Here is a 12353-nt window from a genome sequence, read left to right as displayed (position 1 = left end):
ATGCACACACGTGGTACGCTCCATAGAGTTTGTCACGTAGTGGACCCGTGCACTGACGTGTACTAACACGTGCAAGTGGCACGGTGACTGGCCACACAGACAACGGACGGGACGCAGCGCTCCACAAAATAAACAAAATATTGCAAATTATTGCGACACTTTCGATATATTGCGATAACGATATTGAGTTGATATATCTTGCACCCCTAGATATAATATTGCGCAACGTGATATTGCGATAACGATATTGCACCCCTGTTGTCTTATATGTGCTGGTTGACTTGTTTAGTTTTCCCTCAGACACATCTCAATTTAGAGAAAAGCCCTCTTGAGAAACATTGTTTATGGGGTAATTTTTGTAGAAGAGAATTATTAATGTTTATCTCTAGCAGAGTGATTTGATACATGCTCAGTGATCTAACTGATTTGAGATTCTTGACTTTTTTCTTCCCTCTCTGAATGCTCTGCTTGGATTTTAGTTTTGGCAAAATGAGAATATTGAGGCGTTGCATAGCCTTTATGGCCACAGTCCTTATTGATAGGATAGTAGTAGTTGAGGTTTAATAATGAATAGTATTTACCTTAATAATATTTTTTATTTTTGACAAGAGGTTTAGAAAGATACAAAAATGTTTGTCGACTTATGGATATAAGTATACTTATAGTTTAGCTGTAATATTAGTTTTTTCCTTGGGTTGTTTTGATAAAGGTGTGGGAATGAGTTTGTGCTCAAGAATGTTTTAGTAGACTAGACATTATGAAGCTTTATTGAAACCTATTGGCAGCAACTCTAGAGAAAAGATATTTGTGCAAAGTTATGGCATTTTTAACATTACTCTAGCTTTTTACAAATCTCACAGTAATTCAATGTTTGGACTTAATGAGGATAGAAACAAATATTTTCTTTAGAACCCCATCTTGCTGTGAAAATATAAGATGTAAGTGATTACGAGCATAGTTCATCATTTGGTTGGGATGAGAGGAGCACATCTAGAAAGAGTCCCAGCCTGTTAGTGGTTGGAATAGGAATTTTCTCCCCTCCCTCATCAGTTTGTGAGTTAGTTCTGCTGTGTCAGCAGTCGGCACACAAAAACGGATTTCAGTAAAAGCTCTTTCCACTCTCTGGGAGTTTTTTTCCCCCAACAGCTTGCTCCCATCCCCCTTTTCCCCCTCACAAACTGACATGCTGGAAGAAACATATGCCACTATTCCCACTTCCTGACAGCTTGTGCTGCTTGAATGGGATCTTGCTCAGGGAGGAAGCAGTTGTCTGGAAAAAAGAGAGAGATTAAAAAAAGAGAGAAACCTCAGTGAATTGTTAGTAAAGGAAGTAAAACATAAAAGCATTTTGGATTGTGAATCAAGTCGGTGGGAATTGACACTTGAGATTATATATTGAATCTGTTTTTGTGTTTGTCTTGAACTAGACTGTAGATAAAAAGTCACTCTAACGTCCATTCGACATATTACTAGACCCAGAAACGTTTGACAGAGCTCACTGCCCAATATACAATCATGTACTTATTGTGTTTATCTGAAAAAATGGATGTGATGAATAAAATAGCACTTGCAGTTGCACAGAGTTAGTGAAGCAGGAGCAGTTACGGAGACAGCTGATTTGGACAATAAGAAATCCATCTGAAACGAGCCTCGTGTATACAGCCTGTCAGAGAATTTCCTCTTGAGCGTACTCACGGATGTCTTATCCACTTGTTGCTCTGCCTATTCCCTTTTGGATCTGGTCAGAACTTGCCTTTCAGACAATATGCCTTCATTGTATTCCTCCAAGTGTATGTGTTCAGTTGCTGTGCCTCAGCGCAAGCTTTTTCAAACATGTAGTCCCCTACATGCATTATTTATTTACCCACAATTAACACAGTTTTGTCTTACATAGTTTGAGTTTACCAGTTTGTTTACGGTTTTTTTTTTTCCTTGCATGGACACATTCAAGATGCTAATCTGCTCATCAGCATTTGCAAGATAATCTAACCAAAACAAAAACTGGCAAGCTCCCAAAGAAAACTTTTACACTGTTTTCTACTTTGATTAATTATCTCGTTAAGTCAAATTTATAGTTTCCGCATATGCATGGCTGCAAAGGCCTGTGTCACGTAAATGTTGTGATCTGCCCATGAGGGTATGCGCAGACTGTCATGTTAAAATGTATGACTGTGAAGACTGTATGACCGTACATAATGACAAAAATGTATGAACACGTCCACCCATGAACCCAATGAACTATAAACAGAACTGCATGCTATCTGCTGTGTCTGTTTTTGGGCTTGTCCACCCCTTAAGCCAGCACACCTCTTCCATACAAGTATAAACTCAACCTCCAAATGATAAATAAGATATGTTCTCACTGCACCCTCAACACAACATTTGAAATCAATTCTGATGTTTCTTTCTTATGTAAATTTACCACCTTAATAAACTGTCAAAGTCTCTTGAAGTCCTAGTCTGTGGCTGCTAAAGCCACTGCACAGAATGCTCTCCATTCATGAAGGCTACACATATACTGACCACAACTAGGGCTGTGATGATAACCACGTCACCGCCATCACATTATTTAATATTTTGCTGATGAAAGTTACAGGAGTGAATATGTTGTGTGATATGACATATTGAACACAATAATCATTGTTAAGTTATCATCGACTGTCTTCTATCCTATGTTTAAGAGATTATGGAGATTTTTATGAATTATTTCTAGGCTTGAGTACCTACTTGTGATATCTACAGGTAACGTTTAATTGAATACATAATACACAGTAGGGAAGAAACGGACTCAGCCAGAAATTTCTTTGTTCTCAGCTGAGATGGACGGGATAGGGCTTCAATGTTTTACCATTGCACTTTATACTGCATAAATTAGCCTAGCAGCTAGCTGAGTTTCCTTCTGCTTATAGCTTAATCCCGAAAAACAAAAGTTTTCTGTAGCCATGTTTCCATCAACACATTTTTATGCAAATTAAGTAATATCGAATGAAAAATGCCTTATGGAAACAGTAAAATCCAATTGAATTTCATGAATATCGACACAAAGTTTGTAAGGAGAGCACGGTGGCTCAGTGGTTAGCACTTCTGCCTCACAGCAAGAAGGTTCCGGGCCTTTCTGTGTGGAGTTTGCATGTTCTCCCTGTGTTTGCGTGGGTTTGCTCCGGGTGCTCTGGTTTCTCCCCACCATAAAGACATGCGCATTTACAGAAATGTTGATTAATGTGCATTGTCCTAATCGGTAAACGGCTTATGTGATAAATAGGTTGGGTATTGTTTGGGTTTTTTCCGATACCGGTGATAAAAAAATACTTTTAAAACGGTACTGGTGCTTGTACCAATACTTTAAAAAAAAGATTAGCACAAAGCGACAGTCGGCAACATTAAAAAACAGCTTGTTTATTGCTAAGGCCATATTGTCAAAATCAAATGATTTATAAACACTAACTTTTTTTACCAGTAAATTGCTGTAAAAATGACAAAACAACCACTAGATGGTAAAAGGGTATTTTACAAAACTTTGAATGCACCACGAGGCTTACCAGTTTCAAGTGAACGCACCGTCTGTGTTGTTTTTTACATCCCAACCCTAGCTATAAACGCTGATGGAAACTATTTGCTGAATAAATGACAAAATGATTGACAAGGGGATGGAAACCTAGCTTGTGAAATAGATACGCTACTCTCCGTTACCGCTCGCTGTCCTTGCGCGACCACACAGGCACTGATGTCACTCACTTAACACTCTGCCATTCTCACTGTAACTTACGCTACTCTCGTAACGGGGGTTGCGTTTAACTGCCATATCGCTGCGATACGTTGCTTCTTAACCACGCTAACAAAAAACCCATATCGTCACAGCCCTAACCGCAACACTGCTGAATCTCTTGCCACACACATGCTTCGCTGGGGCATGCCTAGCATTGATGAAGATGTACCTAGTGTGTAATAGTCACTTCCCATAAAATGTGGGATAGTCTGCTGTTTTGTTACTGGACATGCAACGCATTCTGCTCAAGATGCGGTCACCGCATATTGATGCAGTCCTCAGTTTATTAGCTGCAGATTCACCAACAAGCTTGTTTGTCTTGTCAATAGCCGCTGGTGAGATGACTTCCTCCAGCTGTGTGAGCAGCTTGGTAAGACTCACAAAGGGGGCTGGTTCTTGGATTGAGCCACATTCTGTAAATGGTAGTTTTCTTGTGATGCCTGCAGGTCTCCAGCCTTTTTTTCTCTAAAAAAACTCCTTTGGCTTCTCTGTTTGGCTTGAGTGTCTGGTTTCTTTATGCCGTCATGGTTTGCGACTGTGGCTGACTGGTGACATGAGCCACAAAGCTTATTTTCAACATAGTATTGCTGAACATGAATGTTCTTTGAAGAAATATCTTTCTTCACAGTCACAGAGTTGCACACATTTACACCTGGAAGCTGCCAACTACAACCATGGTGTCACCTGTTGTGGGGAGTATCAAATGTTGCTCTTTCAGTTCCCCACCCAGATTTATTGCTCTAGGAATTAATTTTAGGTTGACAATTCTGATGGGGTACTTGTTACAGCTTATTAAAATATATAAAGCTAAGAGCAACCGCACAGGTGCTGAATGAGGGTTAATTTAAATTGCTCCTTGTAATGAAGGTCCTCTTAATCACTAATATTTTGCAGCATTAATACACTGTAGCTCATTATGTTACAGGTAAATAAAATGAGGCACACAAGTTTTGAATGTTTATTGGAAAATATTAACAATCGGTTTGGTGAAGGTTGCAGCTGGTGTTGATTGGAGGCCAGCCCTGTCAAGAGAAACACATGTGCTCAGTTTGCTAGTTTGGTTACCTAAACATGTGCAGTCTGGTATAGTCTTTGCCTGATTAATTGAATGCAGGTTAACAGTTGCTGCTTGTATATTAGTAAAGTTTATGTTCAAGTAACTCATCTCTGTTGTGTCTCCTCTCTAGAGGCTAAAAGAGTCCCCAGTGTATCGAGCCCCATTTTAAAGGTTCCGGGAGATACCATGTTTCATGTAGCGAAGGGGTGTTTGAGTACTTTAATTGACTGTGCTTGCTAAACTAACGATGTTTGATTGTATTAGGTAACATAATGTTAAGGTTTTTATTTTTATTTCGTTTTGACTGTTTTCAAATTCAGTTTAGTTTCAATTAGTTTTTAAAGCGGGTTTGCTAGTTTATTTTTTATTTTTTGAAAATGCTTTGTTTTAGTTTAGTTTTTATTAGTTTTAGTGTTAGTTTTAGTCTTTTTTTGTAAAATGGGTTATTTGTCAGCGGCAAGATTCAAAAAGGTCAGAAAAAGTATTGTGTAATAACTCAACAAAAACATCATACAGTTTTAGAAATATGTATTCAACAATAACACCAGTACATAAAATGTACATATGATGAGCACAAATATGTAAACAGTCCACAAAAGATGCCGCAGTAAGTGCAAAATGTGTAAGTGACATGTTCCAGGAAAAAAACCTAAATAGCCAACAGACTAAAGAAGAGATAAATGAACAGGTGTTTTTAACTTTGGTTCGAGTAAAGTGGCAAACTTTTTGAAGTCAATCGACTCACACAGTTGTGTATACAGTATATATAAATAAATACAAATATTAACCCACGCTTCCTCCTGCTTTTGGTGTTCCTGCGTATTTACTAACCAGCTATCGGGTCACCGTTGAAAGTCCTCTTGTAGTGTTCTCTGTCCTGCTGCCTGGCCCTGTATCCATACATCCATGCCCTGTACCGGGGTTAGCTTCTGTTTTGGGGAAAGGGGGCTTTGCATTCTCCTTTACCTTATTAAAGCTAGGTTAGCCTCCTTGTGCGCGCTTTTCAAATGTACTTTCAATTCGTGGGAATTTACCCCTTTAATAAATTGTCCACATATTTTACCACTTTCCACTACACACCACTTGCTTTTATCTGACACAGTCATAATCAAATAGGACTCTGCCAACTTTCAGTACCGCCATGATGCCAGGCGAGGGGCATAGACTATGTTGTGTTCAATTTGACATGGAATGTCGGAATTGGAAACTATATACTGTATGTCTATGGCATAGACTGTATAAAACAGGTCTATAGTTGGAAGGACATTTACTTTTTTGTAATGCCTTGTTTTTGTTTTTATTTCAGTTAACGACAATGTTTTTTCCCACCTAGTTGTCGTTATTTCATTTTTTGTTAACGATTATAACCTTGGTGTTAAGTGGACTCACTTCATCCATCAGCCATGGGGTGCGTTGCTCATCATAGTCAGAAGCATTTCTCTGATAACAAGTTTTAAATGTAACCATTTACTTTGTGTCCTGTCACTTAATAAGAAGAAAGTGCCACATGTCCATGATAGAAAATGTTCAATTGATAAAACCCATGACATCTATTGTAAATCATGTCAACAACAACTAGGCGATGTCCAAGCTTGTTTGGCTGCTTCTGCTCCATATTGTGGTCTCAACCAACAGTGTGTACTGTGGTTTGTTTTGGAAGCAGATGTCCACATTTCTGTTGTTAAAAGTGAACGTTTGGTTGTTTCTGTTTTTTTGGGAATTTCAGGTCTCTCCCTAGTCTGCTCCAGGCTTCAGCTTGGAGAGCCCAACCGCCACGATTGATCCCAGCAGCTGGAGCGGCAGCGAGAGCCCTGCCGAGGACATGGAGAGGATGAGCGACTCGGCAGACAAGCCCATGGACAATGATGCCGAGGGGGTGTGGAGCCCTGATATTGAACAGAGCTTCCAGGAGGCCCTGGCCATCTATCCTCCTTGTGGACGCAGGAAGATCATCCTCTCTGATGAGGGAAAGATGTATGGTGAGTACAGATGTATGTAAGTGTGAGTTTTACCCAAGCGTTATCTGTGTAGTTGGTGAAAACTGAGGGAGCTTAAAGGAATAGTTTGACATTTCGGGGAAAACATTTATTTGATTTCTTGCTGAGAGCTAGATGTGAAGATAGATACCACTAATGTCACAGCCAGCAGCTGGTTAGCTTAGCTTGGCATAAAGACTGGAAGCAGATGGAAACAGCTAGCCTAGCTTTGTTCAAACAAAATCTGCCTATCGGCACCTCTGAAGCACACTTATTAACATGTTTTATCTCATTTGTGAAATAAAGCATAAAAATGACAAGTTGTGGTTTTACAGGTGGTTGTGTGTGAGGCATTTTTTTTTACTGCTGGCTGTAGTTTCATATTTAACAGTAAAACATGAGAGTGGTATTGATCTTGCCATTTAAATCGTAGCAAAAAAGTAATTGAGCGTATGCTCTCAACTATTTAACATTTCAACTTTAAAAAGTAAAAAAAAAAAGCATAAATACATGGCTGTGGTCAGCAAAGTAATATTATAAGATGTCAGATGTGATGGTGACCATACAGCCACTATTCTGGTTCACAGAAGTGCAAGTTTCTAAGTAACGCAGCATGAACTTTTAGTCAGTAGCAGATGGTACTGCAGCTGCCACCAGCTGTGCCCCCTCTCCTCCCTCCATTTCCCCCATTCCTGGCTGGGTGATGTCATGGAAAGAGGGAATATTTTCTCTCTGTGGTGTTGGACTGTCTCACAGCCAGTCAGTCAGTGTCAAGTGAAAGCAGAAAGCCCCTCAGAGCATTCGCTTGCAGCTGTCATGTGACCTGCTCCGGCCAAACGAAATGTAAATTCTAGGAGTTGCAGTGAAACCTCTCAGCTGCCACTACAAAGATGTGGGCCTAGACAACAGGACCCTCCCCACTTTCTCTTCCTCCAATTCCCTCGTCCCCACACAGAGCGAGGCTGCCAGAGAAGCTGTCCCTCTGCTGTGGATTAAAGCATGACAGTTTTTTTTTCTAGAGTTATAAATGAGCATTGCTAAGTACAGGCCTTGCTGTTACTCAGTGGACATCCTCAATATGATGCAAATGTTCAGCTTTCTGGTACATTTGGACGTTAAAAATGTTAAATATTGTTTTAATTAATTATTTTTTAGAGTTTTGGAGCAAGTAGAAACTCAGCGTGACTCATACTTGTTGATTTACATTTACTGCATTAAATACCAAATTGAAGACCTTAAATGTAAGTTTTAGGTGCTTCTCTTTAAAGTTGTACACTCAAATTAGATACACAAATTAGAACTATTGTAACTGGCATTTATTTAACATAAACTAAGGCAAAAGACAACCCACTGAAAGCTACCATTTACAAACTGAAACATTCAAAGACTGTTGCTTCAAAAAGATTCAAAACCCCAATAACAAACCCAAAGAAATGTTTAGTTTCTGTGGTGTTGAATCTACCTTAAAATCTGCTGAAGAGACAACTGTAGTGTTGAATAGAGTGTGGTCCTGCCAGATGTGCGCTGTATCTGGTTACACATTGTCTCACCAGTAGCAGAATCACTAAGCTGTCTTTCCTACCATTACTGATGGAACTGTTTGACACAAGAGTAAAATGATGTTCTTACATGTGTACAAACTGAAAAGACAGAGTCAGGGAAATCTAATTCATGGTTTCATGTTGCAAAATGATGACAATACTACTGAAAGGGCTGGTGTTCAGCTGTGTTTTTTATGTGTTTTTCTTTTTTAGATAAAAGGCAGAAAAGTTTGTTTGTTGTGCTTGTTACAGAAGACAGATTGGTATCAGTCTGATGTATTGGTGTTTTTTTCTGGGGACAGAGCTTGTTATTCAGCCCTCCAACTGTTGCTGCATCCCAGTGCCAATCCCATCATGCCATGAACTGTGACAATCTCCTAAAGCTAGGAAGGCGTTAAAACTACCATGGGTCTTTTCTTGAAAAAAACAAAAAAAAAAACAACAGCCACTTTTTTTTGGAATAGATTTAGTCAGTTTATTATTAGAGCACAATATAAAATTAGAGCAGGAACAATACAATGTATGCATGGTGTTATGGTCTTTAGAACTATCATCATCTGCATCAGGACAATCTCTGCTGAGTACTGATTGCTAGAAATGTTTTGTAGCTATTTCCCATCAATTATAGACAATAAAGCCTAAGCTGTAGGGAGTGGCCAGCTGTATGGATTACCTCTGTGTTAAAAGTTAACTCAGTGTTATGAATCTTTTGAGGAATGCTTGGAATGTGACTCAATTCCTCTTTTCCTTTTATTCCTCGAACATATTTGCATCTTACAAAATGCCTGCTGGTGTTGCTTTTGACTCAGCTGTCCATTTCCTTATTCCTCATGTCAAAATAAGCAAACACATTGTCAAATTGTATGTGAAGGCAGTCTTGCATGTTCTGTTCAATACAAATGGTTTTATTTTTCCTATTTAACCCGAAAGTACCTCCCTGTAAGGATGAAAAATGTAACGTCTTCCCCACTCTCACTGTGGCATGTGATTGATCAAATGCATCAAAATATTTTAAAAGTAAAAATCACTATTCAGTATTTCATTGCAAAATACATTTTGTTGTGCAAGGCATTTATGACATAGGATAAAATGTTTGCATTTTAATGCTCAGTGTCGTAGATTTAAGTATTTTGCTTCATCTGAGCCACCATGTATAACCGGTGAGCCAATTAAAATCTCACACCTGTTCACTATGTGGTGCAGGAGTATAACATGTATCGTTGCAAGAAAAAAAACAGTCAAATGTATAAAGGCAGCTTTACTATTTAGAGAACTCTAATATAATACTGGAGACCATCTCACGACGTCAAACGGGCCAGGGGTGTAAAGTGAGGGGGCAGTGGCCCCTTCCCTATTCCGGTGCCCTAGCTCAGGCCACACCCATCTTCCAACTGTGCTTCATTTGCGAAACTATCGCATTGACAAAATCTGGCCACAGACAGACATATAAACAACAGCACAGTACTCAAAACTGCCTCTGTGGTAGTTCCCGCTACAGTAGGATGACGCACACACAAAAACAGTCATTGAAAACAATACCAGTGGCGCTGTTGCAGCTGGTAATCCAAACCCTGGCTGCATGCCCTAGGGTATATAAAAACAAAGATGTTTGCCACGTGAATGTGTGTTCTTTGTAGGATGCCTCGGATTCCCATTTGGGCCATGCTCCTTACTAACAGTACACTTCTTTGAAATACCATCAGAGATAAGTAACCAATGAAGTGGTCCTCCATGCTGCTAGAAGGGATTGAGTTTATCTAAAACATCCAATGATTTGTCTTTTAAGAGAGGAATGGTTCAGCTAATCATGGTGAGGCTGATATGGGGCTGTAATCCAGGTCCATAGGGTTTAAAACAGCCACAGACCGACCCACACTAAACCTCTTGTGGCATCTGAGGAAGTTGGCTACAAGGAGACAGGTATTTTATATTTGCGAGACCCTGGGGATGGCATAGTGTTCCATACACAGAGCTCATCACAAGAGGAGCCGCCCTGAGTGCCCTTAAGCCCTTTGTTATCCAGGGGTAGAGTGCAGTTAATTAGCAACAGTCTCTATAGCAACTGTGTTGCGGTACAAAACAATTTCTAATCCCTGCTTCTTAGCCTATTGTGGTGTTTACCTGAAGTGTTTCGGATGTGCTGAGACCAGTGTTGGCTGGCGCTGTGCTAGTTCTCCGAGGCTAATTGTGTCTGCGTTGGAAGACACCACATCTGCATAGACCGTATCAGCCGGAACTTGCCACGGCCCCAGAGTTTACTTGGGAGAATATTTTAAAAAGTAAAGGGAAATAGAGGGCACTGGTCTCTAGCCAAAGGCCTAAGACTCTACACTTGCATAATTCACCTGCTGTGCTAGGCTGCATTCATTTATCCCAGAAATAGAGTTGATAAATGAAACAACACGCTTCACTCAAATTGTATGTTTATTCATTGAGTTATGTATTTGCACTTGCCCCGCAAGCTAAATGACATTGGTGAATTTTTCTCAGTTACTGTTGGGAGGAAAAAAGGGAAGAACTGTTTTTTATTCCATCTACTGACAAATAAATATGTAAATAAATATTCTACTTGCAGGCTATACCAAATCCATGTATTTTTTCTTGTTTTTGCTGCTGAAGAGGTGAGTTGTCTTTTCAAAAGCTTATGGCGGAGACATATATCACTTTTCATGGGAATTTTAAGGTACTTTTTACGCTTGTGTCATTGTATCTGTTATAAATCTGGTTCTGATTAACAGTAGCAGGAATCATACCATTAAAAGCATATTTATCCTATAAATATGGAATGCCATATCCAAATACGTGAGATATCCCTATATGTTGTAATAGTCACCTTGTAGGTGGACTACTGGACATTATGCATGTGTCTGCATGTGTCTTTTGATGTAAAGCTTTTCCTATTACCATTCTGCTGTTTGTTCTGCCATCTCGTCAGTGATCCAGTCCAGACCCCTCCTGTGGGAGCTAAGTGGCACTTGGTTTGCAGAGATGCCAAGGATGAGTTAGATATAATGAGCAGACCTGGCTTGCCCCCGATGGCCCAGCTCTGTGCTCCTCTGGGGCTCGCCTCACCGGGCCGAGCTTGCTCTGAGACAGAGTGAGCGGACCTGATCCTCCCTGCTGGGCAGATAATGAGGAATTCTGGGATAAGCTCAGGCTCTCCGAGTCACCTACATTCACGCAGAATGGAGTGTGAGGAACTTCATTGCAGGAGAGGCATCACACACCTCCAGAATAATCCCTCATTTGTTCCCTTGCCATTGTCTGTGTAAGACTACTGTGTTTTCACACACATGGTTGTGAAAAAAGTCCAATTATTGTATATCTTCCTCAAAAGGAGTAACTGTCAAAAGTGTAAATAGTATTGATGCAGGTATGATGAGGGAGGAGTAAGTCCTAAATTAGGATTTTAGGGTTAGGTTGTGACCTTTTAGACTTGTGGGTGTTTATGTATTCATTGCCGGTCACTATGAAGATGTCTTTTTTACCAGCCACATCAGCAATGCTGGTATTGTTTTCACCTTGTGTGTTTGTGTGTCATTATGGCCAAATGTGGTCCTGGAGACACCTACTGTAGCGGGAACTACAACAGAAGAGGATTTGAGTAATGTGCTAGGTGTTTATATGTCTGTCTGCAGACAGATTTTGTCACAGCGATAGCGTCACAACCATCCATGCAAAATGTGGTTATGAAACGTTACAGGTGTGTAGTGGAAAGGAAGGCAGTGTGATGGAGAGAGTTCGAAGATGGGTGTGGTCCAAGAAAGGGCAACGGAAGTATGGGGGTAGGAAGTACTGAATTGCACCCCCACACCCCTGTATCAGTTTGTCTTCCTGTCTCTCCAGTGGTGTGAAATACTCTTTAATTTGGACTGATGCATTATTCAGGGCTCGAAAGCACACACAATAGCCGACCTGTGTAATTCAAATATTGTTTGTTTTAATGTAATCTTTTCTCTTTAAACAAACCTTTTGCTGACAGTCCTTCTCTGCACCTGTTGTTTTGCACTGCA

The 12353-nt window shown here is 40.0% G+C and overlaps 1 protein-coding gene across 7 annotated transcripts in view; it reads left to right on the top strand.

The window, feature by feature from the left end:
* Positions 1-12353, top strand: part of tead1b (TEA domain family member 1b) — a 61258-nt gene that overhangs the window by 16247 nt on the left and 32658 nt on the right. For all 7 annotated transcript variants that reach the window (XM_078248423.1, XM_078248414.1, XM_078248465.1 and 4 more), the window contains one exon: positions 6550-6802. In XM_078248423.1, coding sequence (XP_078104549.1) covers positions 6646-6802 — 157 coding nt within the window. In that variant the 5' untranslated portion in view covers positions 6550-6645. The remainder of the gene's footprint in view (positions 1-6549; positions 6803-12353) is intronic.

This window comes from Sander vitreus, chromosome 1, assembly GCF_031162955.1.
Source record: "Sander vitreus isolate 19-12246 chromosome 1, sanVit1, whole genome shotgun sequence".
NCBI classification, from domain to species: domain Eukaryota; kingdom Metazoa; phylum Chordata; class Actinopteri; order Perciformes; family Percidae; genus Sander; species Sander vitreus.
Note: the sequence above shows the minus strand (reverse complement) of the source record. Positions and strands in the feature narration are given on the sequence as shown.